The 14,985-nt window shown below is 51.4% G+C and overlaps 1 protein-coding gene across 1 annotated transcript; it reads left to right on the forward strand.

Moving 5' to 3' along the window:
* Positions 1–4,003: 4,003 nt before the first annotated feature.
* On the forward strand, positions 4,004–14,980 carry Ccdc120 (coiled-coil domain containing 120). The gene is given in 11 exon segments (XM_038317342.1): positions 4,004–4,189; positions 6,941–7,042; positions 7,045–7,094; positions 7,224–7,314; positions 7,456–7,589; positions 8,776–8,916; positions 9,256–9,532; positions 10,723–10,785; positions 11,064–11,238; positions 11,368–11,466; positions 12,521–14,980. Coding segments are annotated over 10 exon segments (1,992 nt in total). The 5' UTR covers positions 4,004–4,189; positions 6,941–7,023; the 3' UTR covers positions 13,464–14,980.
* The last annotated feature ends 5 nt before the right edge of the window (positions 14,981–14,985 follow it).

Below are 14,985 nucleotides of genomic sequence, written 5' to 3' on the forward strand. Positions count from 1 at the left end.
TGAGGCCCAGAAAAGTGGTTTTTCTAAACAGTCACATAGCCAGTAAGTGACAGAGTTGAGTCCCTGACTCACCATTTGCTCTCTGTACAGCATTCATGTGTGTTTAGAGGTTAGACCTAGGTTTGTTCAAATTGTGGGGCTAGGGCTATAGCCAGTGGCAGAGTGCTTGCTTAGCATGCACAAGTGAAAAAATCATGAGTGGGGCAATGATGTGTGTGCGGGACTCAGTCCCACTTGTTTACTTGGCCCAGGAATTACTGTCTACTTCCCACTTCCTTCTAAACTAGTCTGCTTCTGTGGATTTATTTTTATTTAAATTTATTTTTATTTATGTGGATGTATCTATGTCCATATACATAACATGTTTACTGGTACGCACAAAAGTCAGAAGAGGGCGCTGGTTCCACACGAACTAGAGTTGAAGGTGGTTGTGAGCCACCAGTTATGGATACTGAGACTCAAACCCCAGTCCTCAGTCCTCTAGAAGATCAGCAAGTGCTCTTCAGCAAGCGCTCTTTTTTTCAAAATTTATTTATACATTGGTGTATTGCCTGCATGTATGTCTGTGTGAAGGTGTCCTCAGGTCCTCTGGAGTTGGAGTCACAGACAGTTGTGAGCTGCCACGTGGCTGCTGGGAATTGAACTTGGGTCCTTTGTTTTTTGTTTTTGTTTTTTTTTTTTGTTTTTCGCGACAGGGTTTCTCTGGCTTTGGAGCCTGTCCTGGAACTAGCTCTTGTAGACCAGGCTGGTCTCGAACTCACAGAGATCCACCTGCCTCTGCCTCCCGAGTGCTGGGATTAAAGGCGTGCGCCACCACCGCCCGGCTAACTTGGGTCCTTTGGAAGAATAGCCAGGGCTCTTAACCCCTGAGCCATCTCTCCAGCCCCTCAGCAAGTGCTCTTAACCACTAAGACATCTCTCAAGCCTCAGAAGCAAACAAACAGGCAAAATTGTTGGAGCTGGAGAGATGTCTCAGCAATTAAAAACACTAGCTGCCCTTCCAGTGGTCTGATTTGAATTCTCAACACTCACATGATGGTTTACAACCGTCTGTTGCTCCAGTCTTGGGGTCTCTTACCCTCTTCTGGCCTCCACAGGCACTGCAGGCACATGGTTTCCAGACATACGTTCAGGCTGACATTAGTGGCCTTTAATCCCAGGATTTGGGAGGCAGACACAGGTGGATTTCTATGAGTTTGAGGCCAGTATGGTGTACACAGCGAGTTCCAGGACACTCAGGACTAGATAGTGAAACCTTGTTTCAAAAACAAAACAAAACGAAAGTAAGTAAATAAATAAAATTTTAATTTTTTTTGAAACAGGGTTTCTCTGCGTAACTCTGGCTGTCCTAGAAATCACTCTGTAGCCCAAGTTGGCCTCGAACTCAGAGATCTGCCTGCCTTTACCTCCTAAGTGCTGGGATTAAAGGTGTGTACCACCACCACCTGGCCAATCTTAAGATTTCTTTTTTTTTAAATATTTATTTATTATGTATACAATGTTCTGTCTGTGTGTATGCCTGAAGGCCAGAAGAGGGCACCAGACCTCATTACAGATGGTTGTGAGCCACCATGTGTTGCTGGGAATTGAACTCAGGACCTTTGGAAGAGCAGGCAATGCTCTTAACCACTGAGCCAACTCTCCAGCCCCAATCTTAAGATTTCTTAAAAGATTTATTTTATTTTATTTTTTTGGTTGTTGTTTGTTTTTTCGAGACAGAGTTTCTCTGTGTAAGAGCCCTAGCTGTCCTGGAACTAGCTCTTGTAGACCAGGCTGGCCTTGAACTTACAAAGATCTTCCTGCCTCTGCCTCCCCGAGTGCTGGAATTAAAGGCGTGCACCACCACTGCCCAGCAAAAAATTTACTTTTTAACCCTGCGTGTGTGTGTGTGTGTGTTTGTGTTCGAGTACACGTGCACAGGTGCCCCCAGAAGCTAGAGGTATTAGACCCCTGGAACTGGAGTTATAGGGGGTTATGAGCCACGTAACATGGATGCTCAGAATTGAACTCAGGTCCTCTGGAAGAGCAGTATATACGCTTAACTATTGAGCCATCTGTCCAACTCCAAATTTCTTGTTCTTGTGAAGGGTTGTTAATGATTTGGTGTGAGTTACACGTACTATGAAATACCTTCTAAAGTTCCTTTTGTCTCTGTTGTCTATTTTGCTCATTTTACGAATGAGGTAACAGTTTTTGCCCTCCATTTTTATGGTAACCTAAACCCCCAAGGCTCCATCTGCATTATTAGCCAAATTTTCTCATTTCTCTTGTCCCTGATTATAGACATGCACTTTTCCGCCATGTCTGCTGACCTACAAGGGAGGCCATGGCCAGGAAGATAGTCCCCCACAGTATTCACCTGGCTGCTCCTGTCCCTGCCACTTGCCTCCACCAGTACACCAAAGGAGATCGAAACGGGGAAGGAAACGGCAGGGCCCTTTGTGGTGCACACCATAAATTTCACAACCAGGAAGAAAGGTGTGCAGGAAGCCCTAATAGCATGGGACTGAAGGAATCCTTCTCTGAGTTCTTCTCCCCAGCATGGGCGGGAACAGCCAAACAGCCATCCCTGTCCACACATGGCCTGGCCTTCTGTAAGGGATCTGGGTTAGGTTTGGGTTCTGAAGTCACAAAGCAGATCATGTTACCTGGAGTAGAAGATGTTTGGAATGTGCCCAGGATGGGCTTAGAATGTGCCCAGGTAGGGTTGTGTTGAGGGACATCATAGGGACTCAGAGTTCTCAATTTCCTTGTCTACCATAAAGCTTCGCTTCAGGCCACAAATGTTAAGCAGGAGGAATCTGGAAGAATATGCTAGGATACAGATGGCTGAGCTGTCTGTCTATCCCTTCTGCCTTTGGAAGCAGCCACAGGCTACCTCTAGCCCAGGGTCCAGCTCCAGCATTCTGATTCCAAACTCCTCCTCATGCTGATTTGGTTTTGTTTTGTTCTGGAACTTGCTCTTTAGACCAGGCTGGCCTCAAACTCGCAGAGATCAGCCTGCTCCTGCCTCCCTAGTGCTGGGATCAAAGGTGTGCGTCACCCTGCCCACCTTGTTGTTTTCCAAGACAGGGTTTCTCTGTGTAACAGTTCTGGCTGTTCTGGAACTCTGTAGACCAGGCTGGCCTCAAACTCATGGAGATCCCCCTGCCTCTGCATCCGTGTGCTAGGATTAAAGGTGTGCGACCCACCTCCTGGCCCCTTATGTTTTACATTATAATGTTCTAAGGCAGGCCTTTTCACCTTGCCAAGGCCCAGCTTCCCATCCTTTGTTCAGACAAGGCTCTTTCTGTGCCACCTCTCCGGTTTGTAGAGCATAAACCAGGATTATTTCTTCCTGGACTATGGAAGATGGTGGCTTGGGATCTGGTCTTTCCTTAGAAAGGTTAGCTTCTGCTGGGCAGTGGTGGCACATGTCTTCCTTCAATCTCAGCACTTGGCAGGCAGAGGCAGGTGAATCTCTGAGTTTGAGGCCAGCCTGGTCTATAGAATGAGTTCCAGGACAGCCAGGGCCACACAGAGAAACCCTGTTAACTTCTCTCTGCAGCTTAGAAAACCATTAACCTAATTACGGGAAAAAATTTCCCCAAGACCTTCTCTTATGCATTGCTGTGGGAGGGGAGGCTAAGAGTCTGGAGAGGTAATGCACCCTGCTCAGAGTAAAAAAAAACAAAACAGAGGTGTGTGTGTGTGTGTGTGTGTGTGTGTGTGTGTGTGTACGTGTACGTGTACGTGTGTACCTTACAGCTTCCTAGCCCCCATTCCCCTAGGTGCTACCTTGTATAGGCAGGCTCCAGTGGCCTGGGGATCTCGGCAGCAGGAGAAGCAGGAGAAGGAGTGGCTGCTCCTACAGCTCTTAGCGCTTCTTCCCCAGTTGTTTCTTAGGTATCTGCAGTGAGGAGAGAGGTTTATGCTTTCTTCTTGGCCCTGTTGGGCACCCTGAGTGAGGTACCTGGTCCCTGAGACTGCTTCCCCAGGAGTGGCCCTAGCCCTGGGAAGCTGGCAGGTAAGGGTTAAAAGGTATGGGCCAGCCCAGTTCCTGTCCAGGTAGGCTGGGCCTTTACCTAGTGGGAGGCAGCCAAGGCAGCAGTCACTGCTGTTCACTTCTACTGCCAGGAGAGCTAGGGCCTGGAGGAGACAACTGTGCTTTTTGAGCTATTCGAGGCTGTCATACAGCACTTTGGCATTGGTGAGTACCTCGGAGTAATGGGCCAGGGGTGTGAGACTGTGAAGGTGCAGGGATTGAGGGCTGGCGTGTAGTGTACTGAAGTGATCTTCCAGAGAGCCTGGTCCGGCGGGAGAAGTCCATCGACAATAAAGGGTTGCGATAGGAGGGGCAATGTTCGGTATAGGAGGAGCTGGGGAGCAGGGCAGATTCCCACATGCCCATTCTCCTTTCTTGATAGAGAGCAATTTTGGGTTGGAAATGGAGGAAGAGGAATGGAGCAAAGAGACTCAGCACCCTCTTCTCTGCCCCACCCCTCTCGCCTTTTCAGAGTGGCCTCTTTATCAGGGCTAGTGCCTCAGAAAAGGCCAATGGAACTATTTAGAAACCATGTTGTTCAGGCTTCTGTTCCTCCCTCTATTTTTTAACCCAGAGTGATGGAAAGGGGTGTGCTGTGGCGGGGGGAGCACTGGGGAGCAGTCCAGACTTTGCGTGTGTATTTGTTGAAGTGGTGGCAGGATGTGGAACTGGGGGTTCTCATTGACAGTGTTGGAGTGCCACCCAGGTGAAGTATCTTGGTTGTAAACAGTCATTACAGCCAGGAATTTTTCTCAGCTATGGTGTCAGAAGGGCAGACCTGAAAAACCTGCTGGGCCTGCCTCTGGGTGTGTGTGTGTGTGTGTGTGTGTGTGTGTGTCCCCCGCATGTGCCCTCTGTGACTTCTCTTACTACAGTCAGTCCCAGCAACGGGACGCAGAGTGACAAGGCCCTGGGGCAAACAGGAGGGTCTCATGGCCTGTGTGAGGGTGCGCCAGTGGCGCAGGGATGGTGGCGGACTGCTTTCTCACTATCTTATCTTGGTGGGAGGCAGCCCTAAGTCCCAAGGCAAGTGTGCAGAGCACAGCTGAGTAGAAGCAAAGGTTCCTGAGTCAGGTATGGAGGTGTGGGGCGTTGACCCATGTCTAGCCTGCCCAGTGACCCAATGACTCATGCCCTAGCTATGTCCCTGAGGTCAGGCTGACAGGGTGGAGTCGGGGTTCCTGTCTGGACCCTGTGTTGACGTCCACGATGCTCCGATTTCCGAAAGAAGGAAGGGTTGAGGCACTCGAATGAGGAGCATGAGACTGATGGTGGCGAATGGGGTGAATGGACCCAGAGGTCAGGGGAATTGAGTTTCTGTTTGGGGTAGAAAGGGGTTCAGGCCAGCCTTGTGAAAAGTTTCCCAAACTAAAAATGGGTCCTGGGAAAAGTAGGAGTTCTAGGAGCTGAGGGATAGAGGAAGCTGAGATAGGACATCAAAGAACCCCTGCTGTACTGAACCTCAGATGGGTGGGCTTGTGAGAACCTCTGCACTGCGTAGTGTCTGGATTTGGGGACTATCTCACGTTGATGTTGAGGATCATACATGAGTCCTTTGAGGGAGGGTCACAGACCCTGTGGGACAGCCAGGAAGACGACAGATAAACTGGGGGGACCTTGTAGGCAGTTTGATTATACCCTACAGTGTGAACATGGGGAAGGAGCTTAGAGCCAGGCTTCCTTGCTTGTCTGGGTCTTTTCTAGAACATCATGACAAGCTGTGAAATTCAAGGTAGGTTAAAATGGGAACTCTGCTGTCTCCATTAGGCCTTCCCAGTTACCTACCTTGGAGGTTAGCACAGGTGGTGGGAGGTGATGTCACCTGGTTGCCCAGCGGGGGACCAAGCAGGATGTGGGAGGGAGGGAGCAAACTCCAAAGAAGCAGAAGGAGGGCTGGCAGCTAGCCAAAGCAGGCTCCATGGTCATCCAGGGCTTCTACGGACAGAAAAAAAGGCAGCTAATGGGTTATCCATGGCTGTGGATGGCTCTTCTCACCCATCCCAGCAGGATAACTTCTGTGCTAGTTTCAGAAGAGGGTGGGAGGGAATAGGAGCTGGAGGGACCCTGAGGTCAAGGGGCACTCCTTGCTACATCAGGGCAGCAGGGTGGAATTAGAACCTGTACAGAGCCAGATCGGTCCAGATACCTGGCTCGGCTCTCTTGCATTTGTTCACTCGGTTACTTGTTCAGCCAGCTGGCGTACATTTGTGGGCTACTTGCTGTGTGCAGCAGCATTTGGGGTGCTGGAGCTACTGATTCCCTGGGGTAGACCTTCTCCCTGTCCAAATGGCAGTACAGGGAGGCACAGGCTCTTGTTCAGCGGAAGCTGGGAGAGGGCAGCACTCAGGAACCACCTCTGAAAGCGGCATCTAAGCCCCAGAATGAGCTGGGCATGGTAGTGCCTGCCTGTAATCCCAGCATGTGGCAGGCTGAGGCGGGAGAATCGCTGTGAGTTCAAGAGCAGCTTGAACACAGTTACTTTCAGGCTAGCCTAGTCTACAGAGTGAGACTGTGTGCTGAAACTCAAACAGCCCCAAAATAAGTGAGAAGCAAGGTTCTGGTGGTGAGAGGCTGGAACCAGTGCTCTAGACTGTGGCCACAGCCTGGGCAAAGACCCTTCTGATGGTTGGACCGAGGTGCTCAAGAGGCAAATGTCAGGATTGGAGCTGCTGTCTTGAGGAATTGTATAGAACCAGATGGGTTGTCCTATGTGAAGCCCTTTACTGGGCAATTATTTCACCTCTCTGTGCTTTCTACCCCTCATCTCCTAAGGAAAGGTAATAATGACGGAGCTCCTGCCTGAGGGGTTTCAAAGATTCATTGTGATAGAGCAGGTAACTGTTCCAGGCACCCAAGGCTGAATACGCTCACGGTTGGTATACTCAGTTGAACCTATACCATTAATTCTCTCCCTAGGTGAGACTCCTGGCTGTGACCTATGGGCCTCTAAGGAGGCATTGTAAGTCTGCCCAGCTTCCCACTCACTGTGTCAGCACTCAATGGGAAGGGAACCAAGGTACAAGGCCAAGTGGGTCCAGACATTGACACAGACTCTGAGTGGGCAGGCCAGGTAGGTAGGTGGGTGGGGCCCGGGGTACTTTCTATTCCTAGCTGGAAGATGGGAAGTAGGACCGGCCTTGGGATTGGGGGTGTCGTGGGATATGCCTCCTTAATGCCTTCTGTGCTGCGTCACTGCCAGGCTTTGTCCAGCCACCAGCCACAGCCTCCAGACAGTACAAGGATGGAAGTCAAAGGTCAGCTGATCAGCTCCCCTACCTTCAATGCCCCAGGTCAGTGGCTGCCTCCACTTCCTGCTGTCCCCTCCCTACCCCGAGTCTCCATATGTCTGCTTGGGAAGGGTTGGTCCCTGTCCCCACAGTTGCTCCAGGATGTCCTAGTTGTCTTCATCTTTGCTCCCTCCCCCTGTGCAGCTGCCCTGTTTGGAGAGGCTGCCCCCCAGGTGAAGTCAGAGCGTCTTCGAGGGCTGCTTGACCGCCAGCGGACCCTGCAAGAGGCCCTGAGCCTGAAGCTTCAAGAGCTCAGGAAAGTCTGTCTGCAGGAGGCGGTGAGGGCCTCACCCCAGGGCTATTAGGTGGGGGTGGGGGTGAGGGGGTGGGAGGTAGGGTGAGGAGCCAGGGTGTCTAGGCAGGCAGACTACCGTGATGGGTGCCTAACCAATTGTCTGGGAGTTAGGAGTTTTCTTGTTACCCTGTGTGTCCTCAAAGTTTGACTTAGACATCACAGTATCAATGAAATATGCCAGTGCTGATCCATAGTCACTTGTGAATAATTTTAAACCTCCCCTCCCCAAAGTGAAAACTGTTTCCAAAATTGGGCAACAGCGTTCATCCTGAACTGACACAGTGTGAATTATTGTTCCCTTCCCTCCACTAGCCCATCTATCCATCCGTTCATCTGTTTTCCGAGACAGGGTCTCACTCTGTAGCCCAAGCTGACTTAGAACTCTCACTGTAGCCTAGGGTAGTCTCTAGCTCATGCCTTAGCCTCCCCAAGAACTGGAATTCTAGGCATGATCTACCACAGCTGGCTATAGCTCTGATTTACCCTTCTCAGTGTGAGTGTCCACACGCTTTTCCTGAAGGAATAATAGGGTTCAGGGGATGGGGAATTTGCTCAGTTGACCATTTAAGCGTAAGGGCCTGAGTTCAACGCTCAGAAACTATGGAAAAAGAATAGCCGGGCGTGGTGGTCAGCACTTGTAATCCTCGTGCTGGAGAAGCGGAGACTAGATGACTTCCCTGGGGCGTTCTGACTAGCCAGGCTAGCCTAATCAAGTCCCAAGCCAGTGAGAAAGAAACCTTGTCTCAAAAAAAAGTAGATAGTATCCTGAGTAACAACATCCAAGATTGGCCTCTGGCCTACACATATGTACAGCTACAGGCGCACGCACACGCGCACGCACACACACGCACTGTAATGGGATTCAGAAGACCAGCCCCTGTGTTATATGTGCAGCATATAAAGTGGGCTTTTATAATTATAAAAACTAAGAACTCTGAGCTCCAGATTTTCAAGATACCCAATGGCCCAGAGATTTTTTTTTTGGAGCCACTGAAGGACTTAGGGTCCACACTTCTACCCTGGTGGTAGAGATCTTGATAGAAGGAACCTAATCTATGTGGAGTATTGGGCAAGGCCAGTCTCCTTGGGAGATATAGTTTCTTGGCCCCTTACTACTTTATGTCATCTCTCTAACTAACCCTTGTAGTTTCTGTCCCGGGCCCCTCCAGGAGCTAACTGGCCAGCTGCCCCCTGAGTGCCCACTGGAGCCTGGTGAACGTCCTCAGTTGGTACGCCGGAGACCCCCTGCAGCACGTGCCTACCCTCCACCACACTCGAACCCAGTACACCACTCCTTGTGTCCTGCTGAGGTAAGCAGTTGGGTGTGGGGAGCAGGATGGTGCTGATGAGGGGCAGGGACAAACAAGGGCAGAAGGAGGGTTATGGCCAGGAGTGGGAGGAGCTAAGAAGGGAAAGAGTTTGAACAGGTGGGTTCCTCGTGCAGTATGGGACCCCTAACTTTGTCAAGACAAGCTTCCTATCTTTAGAAGATACATAGGCCCACCTCCTCATCCTGTCCCTTGAGGCAAACAGACTCCCCCAGGAAGAACAGGCCCCATTTCCAGTATAGATGGGCTCTGCCAACTTCCCGCTACTTGGGTACTCATTTCTATGATTTAGCTCTGTTCCACCCCTCTTGGCTTGTGCAGGAGCTGGCTCTTGAGGCCCTGGAGCGTGAGGTGTCTGTGCAGCAACAGATCGCAGCTGCTGCTCGCCGCCTGGCCCTGGCCCCTGACCTTACTGGAGAGCAGAGGCGGCGGCGGCGCCAAGTGCAAGTGGATGCCCTGCGGAGGCTGCATGAGCTGGAAGAGCAGCTCAGGGACTTCCGGGCCCGCCTTGGCCTCCCAGTGCTGCCACTATCTGCAGGAGCACTAGTCAATGCCCAGGGTGTCTGCCTGGGTACACGTCTTGCTCAGCTCAGCCAAGGTAAGCCAGGTCCCACTTCCCTCCAGTGAGTGGGAAAATGGCCCTGAGAATGGACTGTGGCTTATGCATATAGGAGTGGTGGAGTGGCTGAGCAGCCGTTGAAGGCAGAGAGGTGAGCAGGACTTACAGGGGGAATGCTCATCAAGGAGAATTGTAATAACCTAACTTGAGGTTCAGAGGACTTGAACAGTAAGCAACAGGAAGATGAATACTCAAGTTCATGGTAGTCTTGGATTCAGGTAAACGTTGAACCTAGGCCGATCAGCATTCTAGAAAATCATTCTACCATGGAGCTACATCCCCAGTCCTCTTCTTTATTTTTATTATTTAGTTAGTTAGTTAATTTTTTCTTGACAGGGTTTCTCTGTGTAGCCCTGACTGTCCTGGAACTCACTCTGTAGATCAGGCTGGCCTCGAAACACAGAGATCCGCCTGCCTCTGCCTCCCAAATGCTGGGACTAAAGGTGTGTGCCACTACTGCCTGGCTTTGTTGTTATTTTTAAAAATAGTTATTCATTTTTATTTACATGTATGTGTTCCTACGTGAGTTTACATTTACCACACACATACAGGCGTTTGTGGAGGCTAGTGGCTTTGGAACCCTTGGAACTAGAGTTAGAGACAGTTGTGAAGTGCCTGGTGTAGGAACCGAACCCAGATCCTGTGCAAGGGTAGCAAGTGTTCTTAACCATTGAGCCATCTCTCCAGCACGTTGTTTTGTTTTAAGTTTTTTTTCAAGACAGGGTTTCTCCGTGTGGCCCTGGCTGTCCTGGAAATCACTCTGTAGACCAGGCTGGCCTCGAACTCACAGAGATCCACTTGCCTCTGTTAGGATTAAAGGCGTGCGCCAGCACTGCTCGGCTCTCTTGTTTTGTTGTTGCTTTTTGAGACAGAATTTTGGCAAGTTGCCCAGTCTGGTCTTGAACTCATTCCATGTTCCAGACTGGCATTGAACTTATTACACACACACACACACACACACACACACACACACACACACACACAGCTTCATAAAGCCTCTTAGGTAGCTGGAATTATAGGTATGTGTGTCTGGCAAAGATGGATTCTTCTTGGGGAGGCGCCAGAATCAGGTAGCAGAAGACAGTGCACACAGAGATGCTATCCAGCCGTGCAGGGGATGGAATTCAGACCTTGGAGTGACAGGCTGCCTTTCCCTTTCTCCCCTGTAGAGGATGTAGTTCTGCACTCGGAGAGCAGCTCCCTCTCAGAGTCAGGGGCCAGCCATGATAATGGTGAGAACTATCCCTCAGCCTGAGCTCACCCCTCCCGTGTCCTCTCAGAATATCTGTTGGTTCAGCCCCTCCTCCTGTAGCTCTTCTTTAGCCATGCCCCATGCTCCCATGTACCCTTAGCTTCACCTTTCTCCGCCTCCTCTGCCCTAGACCTTACAGGCCAGCCTCTACGTTTGCCTTGCTTTCTCTCTTAGCTTGTCGGTGCCCCCATTTAAACCTGTCCGGCTCCTTCCAGGCCCTCTCTCATTGAATTCTACCCTATTCTCCCTTCTACCCAGAGGACCCTCATAACTGCTACTCTCTACCTGAGCGCCCCTCACCACCAAAGGCCTGGGACCAGTTTCGGGCAGTATCAGGGGGGAGCCCTGAGCGGCGAGCCCCATGGAAACCTCCCCCTTCAGATATTTATGGGGACCTGAAGAGCCGGCGCAACTCTGTGGCCAGCCCCACCAGGTAAAGAGGAACCGTTTCCTCCTTTCCTGGGACTAGGAGTGGGATCCTGAGCCTGGGCTGGCAGGAGGGCCTACTGGTGAGTGCGGTTTCTAACCTGGGTCCCGATATGGGCCTGCCATCTCTGTCTAGCCCCACCCGCTCGCTGCCCAGGAGTGCCTCCAGTTTTGAGGGGCGAAGTGTGCCTGCCACCCCTGTCCTCACCCGGGGCACTGGCCCCCGGCTCTGCAAGTAAGGGGACTCTTGAGGGTGGGACTGAGTATCAGAGGAGGAAACCTTTTAGTTCGAACTGTAGATGTTGAATAGGAATTTCCAAAAGATGTGGGACATGGGCATCTGGGCTTTGAAAGGTGGCTAGAAGCTGGCGTGGGAATTGGAGGCAGAGGCGTGAGAGATTGAATATGGGCTTTCCTGCATTTTTGGGGATAAGTCATTTTCTTTCTCTGAATCTTTCCTTCCTTGTTTGTGAAGTGAGTGTACTATCTGCCTTTGAAAGACACAGGTACAATGCATGTTGGGTAGCATGTATCAAATGCCTACTTTCTGCTAATAATCGGTAGCATTTGTGGTGGATAGCAACTCCTTTGTCATCCTAAGGTCCCTCTGAGGAGGTGCTATTATTTACATTTTATAGGTGTGGAAATTGAGGCACAGAAAGGTTAATTAAGTAACTTGTGAGTAAACCAAAGTTCTGAAGTTTGGAGCCCATGCAAAGTTTTAAACTAGTCAGCCTTGACACGCTAAACTGTAACGTTCCTTAAGTCCTTAAATGCGTACTTTTCCCATGCTGTGAACAGAATCCCTGACTTTTGGGGGCATGCTTCTGTGCATGGTGGGACAGTTGTTTGGGGCTGGTTCACAGACCTGGTGGGTTAGAGTTCAAAAAGCCTTTAGTTCCAGTCATAAGGCCTAGGGCTTTCTTCAGGAGGTAGAAAGGAGCCATGAGAATAGCCTTAGCAGGAGAATAGGAGCTGTGGGAACAGGAGGGTGCCTGTGTATGTCATTCCTTAGCTAGCGTTTCCTTCCGGTTCCCAGAAACATTTACCCCAAGAGCTTGTGGCCCTATCCCCGTGAACATTTCCATGCCCTACCCTCTGGCTTCCCGTCTGGGGCCAAATCTCAGTGGCCCTTACACACACTGCTTAGTAGCTACATGCACACGACTTCTACTACTGGACCTGTTTTAGAGATAGTGAAGGCTCAGAATGAGATGGGGCAGTCAGGGCACTCGTCATTTGTCTTCTGTTTTTGACCCTGCTCTTCTTACCGCACCTCTGTTCTCTAGACCGGAAGGCCTCCATTCTCGCCAGTGGTCGGGTAGTCAGGACTCCCAGATGGGCTTTCCTCGGCCTGACCCTGCTTCGGATCGGGCCTCCCTCTTCGCAGCTCGCACCCGCCGCAGCAATAGCTCTGAGGCCCTGCTGGTGGACCGGGCAGCTGCTGGGGGAGCAGGATCTCCACCTGCCCCCCTGGCTCCCCCTGCTGCTGGTCCCCCAGTCTGCAAGAGCAGTGAGGTGCTGTATGAGCGCCCCCAACCAGTCCCTGCCTTCTCCTCCCGCACCGCTGGTCCCCCAGACCCTCCTCGGGCTGCCCGACCTAGCTCAGCTGCCCCTGCATCCCGTGGACTCCCCCGACTCCCACCTGTGTGTGGAGACTTCCTCTTGGACTATTCATTGGACCGGGGCTTGCCCCGTGGTGCTGGTGGGGCAGGTTGGGGGGATTTGCTGCCTGCTCCTGAAGTCCCAGGACCCCTTTCCCGCAGAGATGGGCTCCTTGCCATGCTCCCTGGCCCTCCACCCATATATGCAGCTGATGGCAGCAGCCCCCTTCTCCGCAGCAAAGACCCCAACACCCGTGCCATTCGTTCCAAGCCCTGTGGCCTGCCCCCAGAAGCTGTGGAGGGTCTGGAAGTGCATCCAAACCCATTACTCTGGATGCCGCCACCCACCCGGGTACCTCCAGCTGGTGAGCGAGGTGGCCATAAGAACCTTGCCCTGGAGGGGCTCCGGGACTGGTACATCCGGAATTCGGGACTGGCCATGGGGCCCCAGCGCAGACCTATGCTCCCACATGTGGGCCCAACACACGCACCCTTCCTCCATGCCCGCTGCTATGAAGTGGGCCAGGCACTATATGGTCCTCCCAGCCAGGCACCGCTCCCGCACTCGAGGAGTTTCACAGCACCCCCTGTCTCCGGCAGGTATGGGGGTGCTTTTGCTGATGGGTAGGGGTATTGATTCAGATGCTGAATGTATCCTGACCAGGGAGCACTTTGTCAAGATAGCTGATGAGTGGGACCACAAGGAAACTAGCTGCGGTCTTGGCATGGGGTCACTTTATCAGACATGACCTGCATTAGTCCTTAGGGTCCTGGTGAGGGGGATCTTGGATGTTGGTAGCAGGAGTTCTTTCCCAAGCTTTAGAGGGATTTTTCTATTCTCCCTAGTACATGACAGCTGGCAGTGAGTCTTGAAGTCAGGGTGCTGGGAAGAAGGGACATACGTGCTCCATGGCTTTCTCTTCTAAACTCCATACCCCATGCTTAAGAGCCTGAAGGTGCTGTCCTGTGCCTGTCTCCACCTCTTTAACAAGCCTCTTTTCCTCTCTCTGTGTGTGTCTTGTCTGTCTCTTCCTCTCTTCCCTTCCCTTCCCTGTCTTCCGGATTCCTGCTGTCCTTTCTAAAGATACTACACGGACTTCCTGTATCCCCCGGAGCTGAGCGCTCGTTTAAGTGACCTGACGCTAGAGGGGGAACAGTCTTCCAGTTCTGATCCCCAGACCCCAGGGACATTGGTCTGACCCTTCCTGATAAGCCTCTTGTTGGTCTGGACATAGTCCAGTCTGGGGAATATACAGTCAACCTCGCTGAGCCCTGGGATGTGGTTGCTCTTGGTTCTGAGGGACAAGTGCTTGATCTCACAGGACCCCTGGCTTCTTTGGGGCCCAGAAGGATGTCCGATACCCCTGGCATCTCTTCTCATCCTGTGCTGGGGGACTGGAGGGCCCCAGCTAGCTTCAAAGAGGGGGATAATAGTTTGGGGACACTGCCCCTTCCTCCATTTCTGTTTACAGTTGTGATTTAGTAGTCACTGTCTTTGCCCAACACAAGGTGTTTTATAAAAGGGAAACTGTGAGCTCATTCCTGGTTGGGTTCATTCCTGTCCCTATGCCCAGCCTGTTCCATTCAGGAGCCACCACCCCACCTCAACAAAATGGACCATATAGAATCTCGGGGGTTAAGAGACCGCTGTGAACAGAACCCCCTGCCTCCTCCCACTAGAGTTCCTGGACAGATGGGCTCCTGTCCACATTTGGAAGGACGGAAGTCTAGGTGGGGTGCCTGAAGGAGCTGTTGTCTCTGTCTCTGCCCGTGGCCTCTGTGCTGACCTCTCCAAGTCAGGAGGCTATACAAGAGTTTGTCAAGAAGCAGAGCCATTTCAGTATGTCACATCCTGGGATGCTGCAGTGGTTAAACCTGGCAACTGATCGATGCCAGCAAAACCCTCAGGTGACATCTGGCCATGGGCCACAGGCCACATCATGTCCTCCTTGACATTCCTCTATTTACCACTTTTTAAACAAATCCACATAAGCTGTGTTTTCTATATTGTGTGTGACTTTCTGGAACTGGGGGTTCCCCTACCCCCTTTACCTGGTGTTAAATTTTCTTTTTGTATCAATGGATCTGGGCCCAAGACACTACTCACACTGGAAGGGGATTTCTATAATAAATGTATAAACTAAACCCCT

This window comes from Arvicola amphibius, chromosome X, assembly GCF_903992535.2.
Source record: "Arvicola amphibius chromosome X, mArvAmp1.2, whole genome shotgun sequence".
In the NCBI taxonomy this organism is placed as follows: domain Eukaryota; kingdom Metazoa; phylum Chordata; class Mammalia; order Rodentia; family Cricetidae; genus Arvicola; species Arvicola amphibius.